Source organism: Hyperolius riggenbachi, chromosome 1 (genome assembly GCF_040937935.1).
Source record: "Hyperolius riggenbachi isolate aHypRig1 chromosome 1, aHypRig1.pri, whole genome shotgun sequence".
Lineage (NCBI taxonomy): Eukaryota > Metazoa > Chordata > Amphibia > Anura > Hyperoliidae > Hyperolius > Hyperolius riggenbachi.
This window is the reverse complement of record NC_090646.1, coordinates 332,424,251-332,438,883: the sequence shown is the minus strand read 5'-3', so window position 1 is coordinate 332,438,883 and position 14,633 is coordinate 332,424,251. Positions and strand designations below refer to the sequence as shown.

Below are 14,633 nucleotides of genomic sequence, written 5' to 3'. Positions count from 1 at the left end.
ACAGACGGATGACCTTAAGATTATTTTGGGAATTTTTACAGAGTGGAATTGATATGGGGCTGAAGGTAAGCGCCCTAAGAGTCCACGTATCGGCCTTATTGGGTTTTCTTCATACACAATTGTCTAAGAAGATTTTTTGTTAAGTCTTAATTTCATTAGCGACATTCCAACCAATGCCAGAAAAATTAGTTCCCCCTTGGGATTTATCTTTAGTTCTAAATTTCTTGACTTCTGATAAATTTGAACCTATTGCTCAGACCCCTTTAAAGAATCTAACATTAAAGGTAGCAATAACGTCAGCTAGAAGAATTGGGGATATTCAGGCATTATCCGTTAAGGACCTTTTTATATGGTTATTCATTCAGAATTGTGTTCAGACCTGACCTAGCCCATCTTCCAAAGATATCTTCAGCTTTTCATCGTTCACAGGAGATTGTTTTACCGTCTTCTTCTCCCAAGCCGCAGGATGTTAGAGGAGCAGTGAAATGTGAGAAGAGCTATCATAGTTTATTTAGAAAGGACAGCTCAGTGGAGAAGATCTAGCCATTTATTTGTATCATATATGGGAGCCTCAAAGGGATTGCAGGCATAAAAAAAAAAAAAAGAGCTAGATGGGTTAAGGAGCTAATAGGTTGGGCTTACAGGGAATCGCAGGAAGTATTCCATACTAGAATTACGACACATTCTACTCTATCCTTGGCAGCCTCTTGGGCAAAGAGGTCGTGAGCAAGCCTGGAACAGATATGTAAAGCAGCTACATGGTCGTCACACACAACTTTTGTGAAACACTACAGAGTTGAACTACTGTTAAGCCAGGATCAGAGGTTTTTGGAAAAAAGTATTACAAGCCATCATCCCTTCCTAAGGAAAAATTTCTCGCTGGTCTCAGCAGCAGCCATCCTGGAGGACGATGGGAGAAAGTCCCAGCTGCTTACCGGTAGCCGTGTTTCGGCGAGTCCTCCAGGATGGCTACCGAGTTCCCATCCCTATTGTAATATAGTTGCTAAGTTTGATTTATGTTAAAGGTGATGTACTCTTAATAACTGAGTTGGTGAGGGAGGAGGAGTCCTAATATAAGGGCGGGTTCTTTTAAATTGATTACTCTTACAGGTGTTTCCGTTTGGGGAGGGACAAGCAATATCTCAGCAGCAGCCATCCTGGAGGACTCGCCGAAACACGGCTACCGGTAAGCAGCTGGGACTTTCCTCCTGCCCTCACTATGGAGTAGGTTTAGAAGTTCCTCTCTAAGATGAGTTAAATCATTCAGCGTGGGGGGCGGAGCCGGACATGGCGCGGTGAAGACGTCTCTGCACAGAGCTCCGGGCACACAGCTATTTTCAGCCCGTTATGGAGGCGCCTGCTGACCAGCAACCCACCACCGAAACGCCCAATACGAAGGGGAACAGAAAGGCTACCAAACCAGCCCCGGCTGCCTCTGCAAACCCCACTACTTCGGTAGCAAAATACTTTACAGGCCCCACCACGAGGCACATGACGGATAAGATGGCGGAGGCTTCTTCCTCATCAAGACAGGCCTCTAAACAGGCAGACACCGGTGTATCCAAGAACCTAGAGGAGATCTGGGAATTCCTCAGAAGTCTGCCCACGAAACAAGACATGGAAAGACAGACGGAGCAACTCCAACACACCACTAAATCTGAAATTGCGAATCTGCGCACTGATCTCTCAGCCATTTCTGACAGAATGACAGGAGCTGAGAGAGACATAGAAGACCTCCAGTCGGAGCTCCGCAAGCTAAAAGAGGCCCAAGGGAAGCAGACGGGATTACAGGCCCTCTTTAGATCCCAGATAGAGGACTTGCAGAACCGTAGCCGACGGAACAATGTCCGCATAAGAGGCTTACCGGAAGCTACTAGATCCGAAGACTTGATCCACACAGTCAGGGCCATCTTTGAGCGCTTGTTGAAACGGTCTCAGCCCACACCGATCAGGGTGGATAGAGTTCACAGAGCTCTCCGCCCGATACCGCAGGGCGCGGCACCTCTGCGCGATGTCATCTGCAGAATACACTATTTTGATGTGAAGAACGACATAATGGCGGCTGCACGACGACATGGCCCAGTCGACTTTGACGGAGCCTCCATCACACTATACCAAGACCTGGCACCATTCACATTGGCACAGAGAAGAGCTATGCATCCCCTCTTACAAGTCTTGAAGGAACAGGATTTCACATATAGCTAGGGCTTCCCGTTTCACCTATTTGCCAAAAAGGACTCTTGTTCCGCAACTCTCAGAGCACCATCCGAATTGGCAGATTTTTGCAAAACCTTGGGAATCTCTGAGGTAGCCCTCCCGCTCTGGGACCCAGACGCTTTGCTTCTAAATGGACCACCGAAACCAGCCAAGTCTGCAAGAACAAATAACCCGATGTCGTGAGTATGATTGGCACAATCTGCCTTTGCTGAACTGTCTGATATACGCCATGATACTTTGATTTGCATAAGACTCCCTATGGCTTGCTATGTTTACATCCACGTATGTTATTTCCTTGAGCTAGAGGTCCATGACTTGGCTCTAACCTGCAAAAAATATGGATATAAGGAGCTGTAGAATCAACCCGTATACAAGGAACGTATTGCTTTATTTCCTGCCTTTCAAATTCTTTTTACCCGCCGTTCGCGGGGCCATTATGGAAGGGCATACTAACGGGTGATGGCCCAACACTTTAGACCTTTCGGGACCATCGGCGTACGAACGTTCCCCCTTTTCAACATGTCCTGAGGGCCTCATGGAACTTTCTCTCTGCTTACGCGGACGTTCTGAGAATCGGATTTCCCAGTGATGTGCTCTGTGTTAAATTCTATATTTTCCAGTTGCTCAGGCTCCCTCACTTCGTGAGAAAGGAAGCCTATTCCCACTCCCAGTGTTATGTGCCTCTTGTCCCGTCTTGAAATTTTAAGTTATAATAACTAAGTCTGTTTACAATAACTTGGTTGATATACTGTGCTTTCTAAACTTGTGTTATCTTGAAGTGTTATCTGTTGCAATTTTTTCTGTTATACTAAGTTTTGGTGCTGGCGAGCTGGACTCTTTGGGGGCCCCCATGTGATTTTATACCATGGGTGCCCGGGGTCTCTGGCTAACCCGCTGTGTCCTCTCCGTAACCCTCACATGGACGCCCCTAGGGCGACAAAAACCTCTACTACTAAAAAAATGTCTTATCTAATATTTAAATGGCTGATACAGTGGTTGGCAATGATTGCCAACACCTTTGACCTGTCTACTTTCTCTCTTTCTACCTTTTCTTTACTTCGGCTATACACTATCCTTCACTGGTCTCTTAAGGACACTCCCCCCTTGTGGTTACAAAGCATTATATGGTTTGATGTTCATTAAAGTACAATCTGTCAATGCCAGGGGGTTAAATATACCAGAGAAACGTAGGGCACTCCTTCGCTCCCTACAAAAACAGCGGGTACAGGTGGCATTCTTGCAGGAGACGCATTTTAAAGGCCCTATCCCACCTAAATTAACAGATAAATATTTTACAAAAGCATACTTCAGTTCCTCCCCTGACTCTAAAACCAAAGGGGTTGCTATTCTCCTAGCTAAATCCATTGATATGTCTCAACTGCAGGAATGCCGCGACACTGCTGGCAGATTTCTATTTATTAAAGGTACCCTTCTTCAACGAAGATTCACTTTTGGGACTATATATGCTCCTAATAGCGGTCAGGGAGCTTTCTTGACCAGGGCACTGGAGACGTTAGACTCTTTCTCGGAAGGCGGGGTGATACTGGGAGGGGACTTCAACTTGGTGCTGGACCCCACACTGGATAACTCAGCGGGGCGGAGTTCTTTCTCAAATAAAGCACTCAAACAGTGCAAATCCCAGTTGGCAAAACGACAACTAGTGGATGTGTGGCGAATCCAGCACCCCACTACTAGAGACTACTCTTTCTACTCTAAATTGCACAGTGTTTACACTAGAATTGATTTTATATTTCCCAGAATCTTCTCTCTGAGCAGATATCAACAGACATAGGTCAAATAATCCTTTCAGATCACGCACCAGTCACGCTCTCTATAGGTATCAGACCCAAATCTTATCTTCCGCGCACCTGGCGCCTTAACGCCTCCCTATTACAGCAACCAGATATCAAACAGAGGATTTCCTCCGCGCTTGAGAGATATTTTGCTATTAATGTTAATGCTGAGGTATCTGTTCCCACACTGTGGGAAGCACATAAATGTGTAATCAGGGGCCACTTTATCCAAGAAGCCAGCCGTCTAAAGAGGGAAAAAGATGAAGCAATTACTAGATCTCTAAACCTGATTAGAGACTTGGAAACGAGACATAAGGCCTCACTGTCATAGTCTGAACTAGCTATTTTGGAGTCAGAGAGAGAGAAACTTAGGGGCCTTCTTTTCTTTAAAGAAAAGCTGATTGCCACCAAATGCAAACGGGTATTCTATGAGTGTGGTAACAAGTGTGGCAAGCACCTAGCTAGAGCCCTTAAAACACAGTACGCACATTCCAATATCTTCAGTATAACCGACTCCAAAGGTCGGAAATGCATTAAAAATGAAGAAATTGTGGAAGCATTCCGTACTTTTTACCACACTCTGTACAATTTAAAGAACCAACCCTCCCCGACAGCAGCCCCTTCTCATAGAAAGAATATTGCCCACTATCTCCGCAGATCAGGCATGCCGTCTCTCCCTGAAGACATAGCATCTGAGTTAGAGGAACCCATCACTGAGGACGAGATCAGACAGGCTATTAAAGAGTCCCCAGTCGGTAAGGCCCCTGGCCCCGATGGTCTCCCAGTAGACTATTATAAGTCATTTAAGCAAGTCCTTTGCCCCTATCTAGTCAGGGTTTTCAACAGCCTTACACCTGAGGAAGGAAATCCATGTAGTCTCCCCCGAGACATGTTATCAGCACATATAACGGTCATCCCAAAAGCAGGAAAAGACGCCACCTTGTGCTCCAGCTACCGTCCAATCTCACTTTTGAATGCAGACTTAAAAATCATGGCGAAGGTAATGGCGAACCGACTATCCCCTCATATGCCGTCCCTGGTCCATTTCGATCAGGTGGGCTTCATTGCTGGTCGCGAGGCGCGGGACAACACCATTCGCACTCTAGATACCATTGAGTGGCTTCAAAGGGCGGGCTCCCCAGCTCTGCTCCTGTCTACAGACGCTGAAAAAGCTTTTGACCGGGTAGACTGGGAATTCCTTGAGGAAACACTTATACATATTGGTCTGAGACGCAACATGCTAACCCGTATCTTAGCCCTCTATAAAGGCCCGACAGCTCACGTGAGGGCGAATGGTGTTGTCTCTGGTCCTTTTTCTATATCAAATGGTACCCGGCAGGGCTGTCCCCTCTCTCCCCTGGTTTTTGCCCTTACCATTGAGCCCTTTCTGTGCTCTATTCGCAAATCTAGGGATGTCAGTGGGGTTGTGATGGCTGGGGAGGAGCACAAGGTGGCTGCCTATGCCGACGACCTTTTATTCTATCTCACAAATCCGATTATCTCACTCCCAAATCTGATAGATCAACTGAATAACTTCAAACTGCTCTCTAATTATAAGATAAACATGGACAAGTGTCAGGCTATGGGAGTTTCATTACCTGTACCCTTAGCTAACCAACTCCGAGACAACTTTCCATTCAAATGGACATCTTCGGCACTCACCTACCTGGGAGTACAGATACCCTCTGATCTTGCTCTCACGTACCAATTGAACTTCCCTCCTCTTATACGCAAACTCTCACTTGATCTTCAAGACTGGGATAGACCCCACTTCACATGGTTTGGCCGAATAAATATAATTAAAATGAACATTATGCCCCGTCTCTTGTATTTATACCAGGCCCTTCCCGTCACGCCCCCCCCCCCCCCCAACACTTTAAACAAGTCAAAAGGTTATTTCTAAACTTCATATGGCGCAAGAAACCCTCTAGGATCAGATACTCTGCTATTACCCTATCAAAAGAGCAGGGAGGACTTGCAGTTCCAGACGCAACAAAGTACCATGCCTCGGCAGCCTTGACGCGGGTGGTGGACTGGCACAGACATTCTGCTCAGAAGAGATGGGTTCAGGTTGAATCAGCCCTGACTTCACATGATTTAAGCTCACTGACCTGGGTTGCTCGGGTCCCTCCCTCCACCTCAGTAGCGGTCAGGGTGTCTCTCAGTGCACTGGTCAAATTTCGCACTAGTGCGGAGCTCTCTCCATGGCCATCCCCCTTAATGCCAATTCTAGATAACCATCTATTTAAACCAGGCTGTCACAGAAACGCATACATTGAATGGAGAATGGGTACTTGCCTCAGGGCCAGGGACCTCATTAGAGGACAGGACTGGTATACGCTGGAGCAGATCCGTGAATCCCGCAGCTGCCCTTTTCTAGATTTTTGGAGCTACCTCCAATTCACCCACTTTCTTAGCTCTATCTGACCCCGGACAGCCTTTTCTAGGCCCCTTACTCCCTTTGAATCACTTTGTTCGGGTATAGGCCCAATTAGGAAAACTCTATCTACAGTCTATCAGCTCCTGTCCTCAGATGAGACCTGGTCCATATCCTTGAAAGAGAAATGGGAATCAGACCTCCAGAGTTCCTTCACTGATAAGCAGTGGGATAAGCTAATCTTAATTAATCAGAAATCATCTATTTCCTCAAGAATACAAGAATCAAACTATAAAATTTTGACCAGGTGGTATCTCACACCCACCAGACTACATAGGATTTACCCCACTGCTGATCAGAGGTGCTGGAGATGTATGCAACATAATGGTACCTTACTGCACATTTTTTGGCACTGCCCATTAATCAGAGGCTTTTGGACAGAAGTCCAGTTGTATATAAAAGAACTTACAGACGCGGACCTAACCCCTGACCCAGCCTTCTATCTATTGCACCACACAGATAAACCTCTTAAGAAAATTAAAAAATCCCTTATGAAACACCTCCTCCAGGCTGCGAGGGTCTTGATTGCTAGACACTGGAAGGACATTAAACCTCCTTCCATACTGGAGTGGTTCTCAGAACTTAAATTTATATGCGAGATGGAATCTTTGACGGCAGCAATTTATCAAACTGAGGAACAACACTCTCGCACCTGGATGCCATGGCATGAATTTCTAGAGTCTGCCCGCTATAGATCCCTACTGGCTGGTACTAACACCTAAAGATATACACACATGCTTAAATCCCCCTGGCAAGACACCCTCTTACTATGGCACATAGCACAAGGGGCAGAGTGTCCAAACTCTCAATCTCTCTCTCTTCTTCTCCTTTCTCTCTCTTATTTCCTTGTTCTGATACCTCATTCTATAAACTTTTGTTATAGGTAATTAATTGTATAACCCTGGCGAGTCGGTTTGGTCGAGAGGTCTACCACCCCATATAGCTAACCACTTCCATTTGCCTATTCAGTGGACTGCAATCCTACTGGTCTAGTCCCCGATCCCCTATAGATGGTGGCTCCGGGATGTGTGATCCCATTGGGCTCCCGGATCTCCAATATTTATAAGTCCCTTTCTCTGGACCTGACATTAACTTTTAGCTCAATTCTATTTTCCCTGTTGGGTGTAGGGAGCTTATCCCTCATTGCCCGACAGCCCGCAGTCCAAACAGCGGTGGACAATCTCGACCGAGCCAGATGCAACCAGACAAAAATGCAGGCCATGTATACTCTATTAGTAACAGCGCTGGCTTGCTGTATTCTTTTTTGCCCGTTATCTGTGTTATACATGCTTATATAAGTCTGTACCTGTTAGACTTGCTACTGTTCGCTATGTTCTACATTTTTTGTACTTGAAAAAGTTAAAATAAAGAATTTGAAAAAAAATCATTCAGCGTGGGTTTTAGTAGGCTCTGCTTGTGTTGGTGTTCTGCAGTCTGTATTTTGGTAATTAACTGCGTGTATCGAGTCATTTTTTCTCTTTTCTTTCTGGCTGCTATTCTAATAAGTTCGCCTCTGATGACGACTTTGTGTGCCTCCCATGTTGTCAGGGGGGAGACTTCAGTATTAGAGTTATCTTTAAAGTAGTTGGTAAGTGACTTAGTGACAGAGTCACGTGTTTCGTCATCAGTTAGAAGTTGAGGATTTAATCTCCGGTGGAACTGTCCCCGCCTAGGTGTTGAGATCTTTAGGGTTAAAAAGATAGGGGCGTGGTCCGAGATGTCAATATTGCCTATGGAGGCATCGTGCACTATTTCAAGGTCAGACTGCGTTAGGAAGAGGTAATCTAGTCTGGAATATTTTTGATTAGGGTTAGAGAAGTATGTATAGTCGCGTCCTTTAGGATGGAGAAGATGCCATGTGTCAATCAATGACAATTCTTTAAGTTTTATTTTGAGAGCACGTAACGCTCTATAGGGAAGGGTTGAATGCCCTGTTGATGTATCTATCAGTGGCAGGAGCGAGACATTTAGATCACCTCCAAAAATAATCATTCCTTTAGCAAAGGATTGCAAAGAGTTAAGAATTTTTAGTAAATAGCTTACTTGGCCCGTATTGGGGACATAAACATTGGCAACAGTGACATCTCTTGATTCAACAGTACCCTTTATGAAGATATATCGACCTTCCGGATCGATCTTCATATCATGCTTAATAAAAGAGCAATTTTTGTAAACAAGGACAGAGACGCCCTTAGATTTTGGAAATAGGGGGCGCTGCATAAAAGTGGGTAGTGTAATGCTTAGAGGACATTTTGGGAATGGAGTCTGCTCTGAAGTGTGTCTCCTGCAGAAGGGCTAGCGATATATTTTCCTTGTGTAGTTTGGAGAAAAGAAGGTAACGTTTTTGAGGGGTGTTAAGGCCATTAACGTTAAAAGAGCATATTCTCCATGATACCTGTTTTTTTGTGGTTGGGTAGGGGGAGAGGGCATTTTGGGGGTAGGACACAGAAAAAGTTCTACAAGGAAAGAGCTTACCAGCCAGGTATAAAAAAAAAACTGGGATCTAAAACACATTCGGATCAGTCAGTTATGTATGTGTTTCTGACTGAACACCAAGTCCGAAGAGATTCAGTGAGGGAGTCAGAAGCTCACTCACTGATTGGGGTAGAGGTCTGGGACAATTGGTCAGGAGAGAGTACCTGTCGACCACTCAACCCCACGGCCTGTAGCGTATTGTGCAGAGGTTTTTTAGAACAGTGTAGGTAACCTTGTCAGTTAGGGAGAGGGTACTTTAAGGGTTAATTTCAACCTTGATCACTATCTCATAAAAGTTAAACAGAAACCATTCCAAGCCTGGAAGGTTTTTAACAGTGCAGCGAATGAATAAGTGATTGGCATAAACATCAAGTATTAAAGGGAACCTTAACTGGCGGGGAAAAAATAATTCACTTACCTGTGGGCTTTCCCAAGCCTCCTGCAGCTGTGCTGTGCCCGCGCCGGTCCTTCGGTGCCCTCCGGTCTCCCTCCGCCGCTAAGTTTCGTTTTCGGATGACTGCCAGTCGTCCTCGGGCAAAGCGTCATCTTCTTCCGGAGACCCCGTCGTAAAGCGCGTCCGCATGACGCGTTTGGCGTCATGCGGACGCGCTTTACGGCTCTTTACGACGGGGAATGCGGAAGAAGATGACGCTTTGCCCGAGGACGACTGGCAGTCGTCCGACAACGAAACTTAGCGGCGGAGGGAGACCGGCGCGGGCACAGCACGGCTGCAGGAGGCTTGGGAAAGCCCCCAGGTAAGTGAATTATTTTTTCCCCGCCAGTTAAGGTTCCCTTTAAGTATCAGATATCAAAAAGTCCTTCTAAAAAAGAGAAAACTTTGGTTAATGCATACTGTTATATCTTTTACTAAGTGATATAAGCTAGATCTATTACAAATATAGGAGAAAAGAATATTAGTCCACTAAAGTCTAAGACAAATATTACTAAGAAATGTAAGCGTAGTTTGGTGAAACTTAAAGGTAAAGTCACAGTATGCTGAAGCAAGAAGGTGGTAATAGTGAACACTGAAATGGGTGCTACAGGAGAAACTTGAGTGTAATGCACATTAATGTGCTAGAACTGGGAAATATCAGAGTTACCACATCTTCAAGAGTCCTCATCTTCTTGTTGGTTCTGAGGAGGTGTCTTATCAGGGATGTTAGCTCGAGCTGTTGAGCGCTGGTTTTTTTTTCTTCTTTACTTTCCCCTCAGACCTAACTAATGTAGCCTGATTGGCTGAATTTCTTTCCCTCCCATTTTCCCCTCCCACACCTGTCTTCCTCTGTGATTGGCCAATATTTATCATGCTGAGAAGCTGACACCAGCTCTGCAGTCGCTACTGCAGAGCTGGGTGGGAGTGTCTAAAGACTGGGAGGAGGAAGGCCAATGCACAGACAGAATAAGGGAGGAAATGTCAGGATTGGCTTCAAGATACAGTCAAAATGGAAAATCCTTAGGATTTTCTCTTTTTACTATAGGAAAATCACTAAAATCAAAATCTGGACAATGCAATTCATATGTTATGTAAGTAGAGCAAGTATTTATCTACTTATATGTGTTTTTTTCTGAGAGAGTATGGCTGACAGCTCCACTTTAAGGACTGCCCTTTCCTAGTTGCTATAAGATCACAGTAACGATCTGTTGTTGCTGAACTCCTGGTCTTTTTCTTGTCCTGATCCCTGTTTATGTACCTAACTTCCTGGTTTGACCTGATTTATGTTCTGGACGAGTCTTCTGTCTACTGATATTGTGCCTCCCCTTCTTTTTTGGTATACCTGTGAGTATTTAAAACACAATCTTTTCATTTAGAGGAAAAGATTTGAAAAATAAAATATAATGCTCCCAATGTCAAATCCCTTATTATGGGCATGGTTCGCACCTGATAATTTGGACTTAGACCACTAACCACTGTAAAAATTGCAGTTATGGTTGCAACGCATTGGTGATTTGGGTTGGGAAGAAGTATCGGCTGACAGGCGCTGGAGTTTAGCTGCATTCCAGTTCAGTATTATTGGCGGCTATTGTTGAAGGTTAGTGCTAGAAGTAGATTGGGGGGGTTAGTGTTGGGACGGAGGTAGTGTTAGGCATAGGGGAGGGCTCATGCAAGGGTTAGGTTAAGTCGTGGTGGAATATCAGTGATTTAACGGATATTCTACTAACTATAAAAGTATATAGGAGGATATCAGTAAATTTACCAATATTTTCTAGTAGTATAATTAGATAGTAGAATATCAGTTATTTTACTAATGTTAAAATTATATAGAATATCGGTTAAATTTACCGCTATTCTACTGACTGGTAAATCTACACTTATTTTAACTTGCGGCTTTTTAAATTGTAAGCTCCTACTGTATTGAGTAAATATGGCATTCAGATGATATCTTTGGTGTACTGACTGCATTTGCTTCAAGCTGCATTCCAGACCTCCACAATATTTGCAAGCCAAGGACCCTTTGGGGAGCCCCGAGGACTCGGCAGCCCACCTTGTGGGTAGCAGCGGATGGCTGCCACACTCTGACTGCCAGTCGACTGAGGTCTTGCTGCCTGCCTCCGACCGGCCGCACAAACCCAGGCTGCAAGCTGGGGAAAAAATTAAAAATCTCAAGCAAGTTTCACAGTTTTCGCCAGCTGCCGGTCCATCACAGAAGCTACCAGCCCCCCAGCTAACCCGCAGCCAATGTACCTAGGACAGTCTACAGGCTTGGCCAGCCAGCCAACCATGCCACTAGTCAACCGGTTCACCACCGCAACTCCAGGAGGACTTTCCATCTCTCGTTTTTCTTTCTCTCCTTCTGTCTCTACCCTCTTTCTCTTCGCTCTCTGTCTATCCTTTCTCTCTTTTCTTCCCTCTTTCTGTCCCAAGGACACACAGCGGGCATCTGGAATTGCTGTTGAGCGCCGCAGGTTAATATGGCAGCTCCATCCACTTACATAGCTCTCAGACTACCCCTCTGGTCCTTCTTTCATGATGGTTATCTACTGTGCAAATGCCTTCTTATGTTGTACTGTACCTGCAATGCTTACTGTAACTGTAACGTTTATTGTACCATAACCGACCCTGTATGTGCCAAAAACAATTCCGGGTACAACTCCCGTTGTACTTGGCGAAATAAAGTGATTCTGATTTACTTCTACAAAAATAAGGCAAATTTCAATCCTCTCTGGACTGCCTGATGTGGTCCGATAACTGAGGGTTAGCCCTAAGCTGGTGGAAGTACATCAAAGATGCCTCACGTGGTCATGGCTTGTAACCTCTAAATGTAATTTTGAGAATGTACTTATTTGAGAAGAAGCTGGGTTTAGATGGGTATAAAACCATTTGTCTGGACTCTGAACTAAACTGCACACTATACGTTCTCTTGTGTCCCTTTGGGGTCTGAAGAACCAGGCACATTTATGCTATAAATCTTTTGAGCAGCCACTTAGCCAAGTCCGATAATCTTTGTCATATACAATAGAATCTCCTTATAGTAAACTCTGATATAGTAAACCTCTGGATATAGAAAATTGAGTTCCCAGGTCCGGACCATGCACCTGTATGAATATATAATGTATGACAAATTCTGTCTAATGTAGCAAACTCTTGATATAGTAAACGACTTGGCATGGTCCCTTGGAGGGGGGGGGGAGGGAGATGATCTCTTCTGTTGTCTGTGGCTTTTGCTTCTCTAAGGGTCAGATCTAGTCCTAATAAATCCCCAGAAGATCTCTATAAATGACATTACTATTACGTTTTTGCTTTGTTTTTCTAAAAAAGCCAAAATCGGTAGCACAGCTAGTGAAAAGATAGCTCGTTATGAGCTTGCAGCTTGACAAAGAAGTACTACACTACAAAACAGCGGGCTGTAGATGTGTGTAAGCCCACTTTTTTCACTGACGTGATTTTAATTACATGTTTTAATAAAGAGCTATCTTTTTCAAGGGCTGTGCTGCTGATTTTGGCTTTTTTTGGATTGGTGACCCTGGAGGGCATCGGGGTCATATCGGCTATAGCACGCTTCATCTCCATTGGAGTGCTTGGTCTAACGCTTTGTGAATGCTTCGTTTTTCTGTAATTTGAATGAAATAATTTGTATCATTTGTAACCACAGAGGTTTAACGTAAAATTGCATATAATTACATTCACTTTATTATAAATATCTTTGTAAAAAAACATTTAACCTTGCCTCGATTTGTCTTTCTTTCTCGTTACTAGTGGACTTCACAGCAGAAGAAGATGCTGAATTACTAGATGTCAAAATAAAATGCCTGAATAACCTCGCTGCTTCCCAGCTTAAACTTGACCACTTTGAGGCTGCCTTAAAGTCATGTAATTTGGTTCTGGAGCAACAGCCCAATAATATCAAGGCTTTGTTTAGAAAGGGGAAGGTAAAAAATGACCAACCATTCTGGCTTCACCTTTTTCTTGTTTACCGTATATTGTCTTTCTTAATCCTGACTGTAAGTGAAAACACACTAAGTTATAAATCAACGGTCCTTTATTAGGTGTCCAATGTTTTGGTGTGAAATTCTGCTAAATGGAATATTACTTTAACCACTTAAGGACCGCAGTCTTTTCACCCCTTAAGGACCAGAGCCTTTTTTCCATTCAGACCACTGCAGCTTAAATGGTTTATTGCTCAGTCATACAAGCTACCATCTAAATGAATTTTACCTCCTTTTCTTGTCACTAATACAGCTTTCTTTTGGTGCTATTTGATTGCTGCTGCGATTTTTACTTTTTATTCTATTCATCAAAAAAGACATGAATTTTTGCAAAAAGATTTTTTTAACTTTCTGTGCTGACATTTTTCAAATAAAGTAAAATTTCTGTATACATGCAGCGCGAAAAATGTGGACAAACATGTTTTTGATTAAAAAAAACCCATTCAGTGTATATTTATTGGTTTGGGTAAAAGTTATAGCGTTTACAAACTATGGTGCAAAAATTGAATTTTCCCATTTTGAAGCATCTCTCTCATTTCTGAGCACCTGTCAGGTTTCATGAGGTGCTAGAATTCCAGGATAGTATTAATACCCCCAAATGACCCCATTTTGGAAAGAAGACACCCCAAAGTATTCACTAAGAGGCATGGTGAGTTCATAGAAGATTTTATCTTTTGTCACAAGTTAGCGGAAAATGACACTTTGTGACAAAAAAAATAAATAAAAAAAAGTTTCCATTTCTGCTAACTGGTGACAAAAAAAATGAAATCTGCCACGGACTCACCATGCCCCTCTCTGGATACCTTGAAGTGTCTAGTTTCCAAAATGGGGTCATTTGTGGGGTGTGTTTACTGTCCTGGCATTTTGGGGGGTGCTAAATTGTAAGCACCCCTGTAAAGCCTAAAGGTGCTCATAGGACTTTGGGCCCCTTAGCGCACCTAGGCTGCAAAAGAAATGTCACACATGTGGTATCGCCTTACTCAGGAGAAATAGTATAATGTGTTTTGGGGTGTATTTTTACACATACCCATGATGGGTGGGAGAAATATCTCTGTAAATGAGATTTCTTTTGATTTTTTTACACACAATTGTCCATTTACAGAGATATTTCTCCCACCCAGCATGGGTATGTGTAAAAATACACCCCAAAACACATTATACTACTTCTCCTGAGTACGGCGATATCACATGTGTGACACTTTTTTGCAGCCTAGGTGCGCTATGGGGCCCAACGTCCTATTCACAGGTCATTTTGATGCATTTGGTTTCTAGACTACTCCTCACGG

General features: G+C 43.9%; 1 protein-coding gene across 2 annotated transcripts in view; it reads left to right on the top strand.

The window, feature by feature from the left end:
- The window catches only part of FKBP8 (FKBP prolyl isomerase 8), a 155,371-nt gene that overhangs the window by 97,384 nt on the left and 43,354 nt on the right, over positions 1-14,633 (top strand). For both annotated transcript variants that reach the window (XM_068233904.1, XM_068233903.1), the window contains exon 6: positions 13,118-13,290. In XM_068233904.1, coding sequence (XP_068090005.1) covers positions 13,118-13,290 — 173 coding nt within the window. The remainder of the gene's footprint in view (positions 1-13,117; positions 13,291-14,633) is intronic.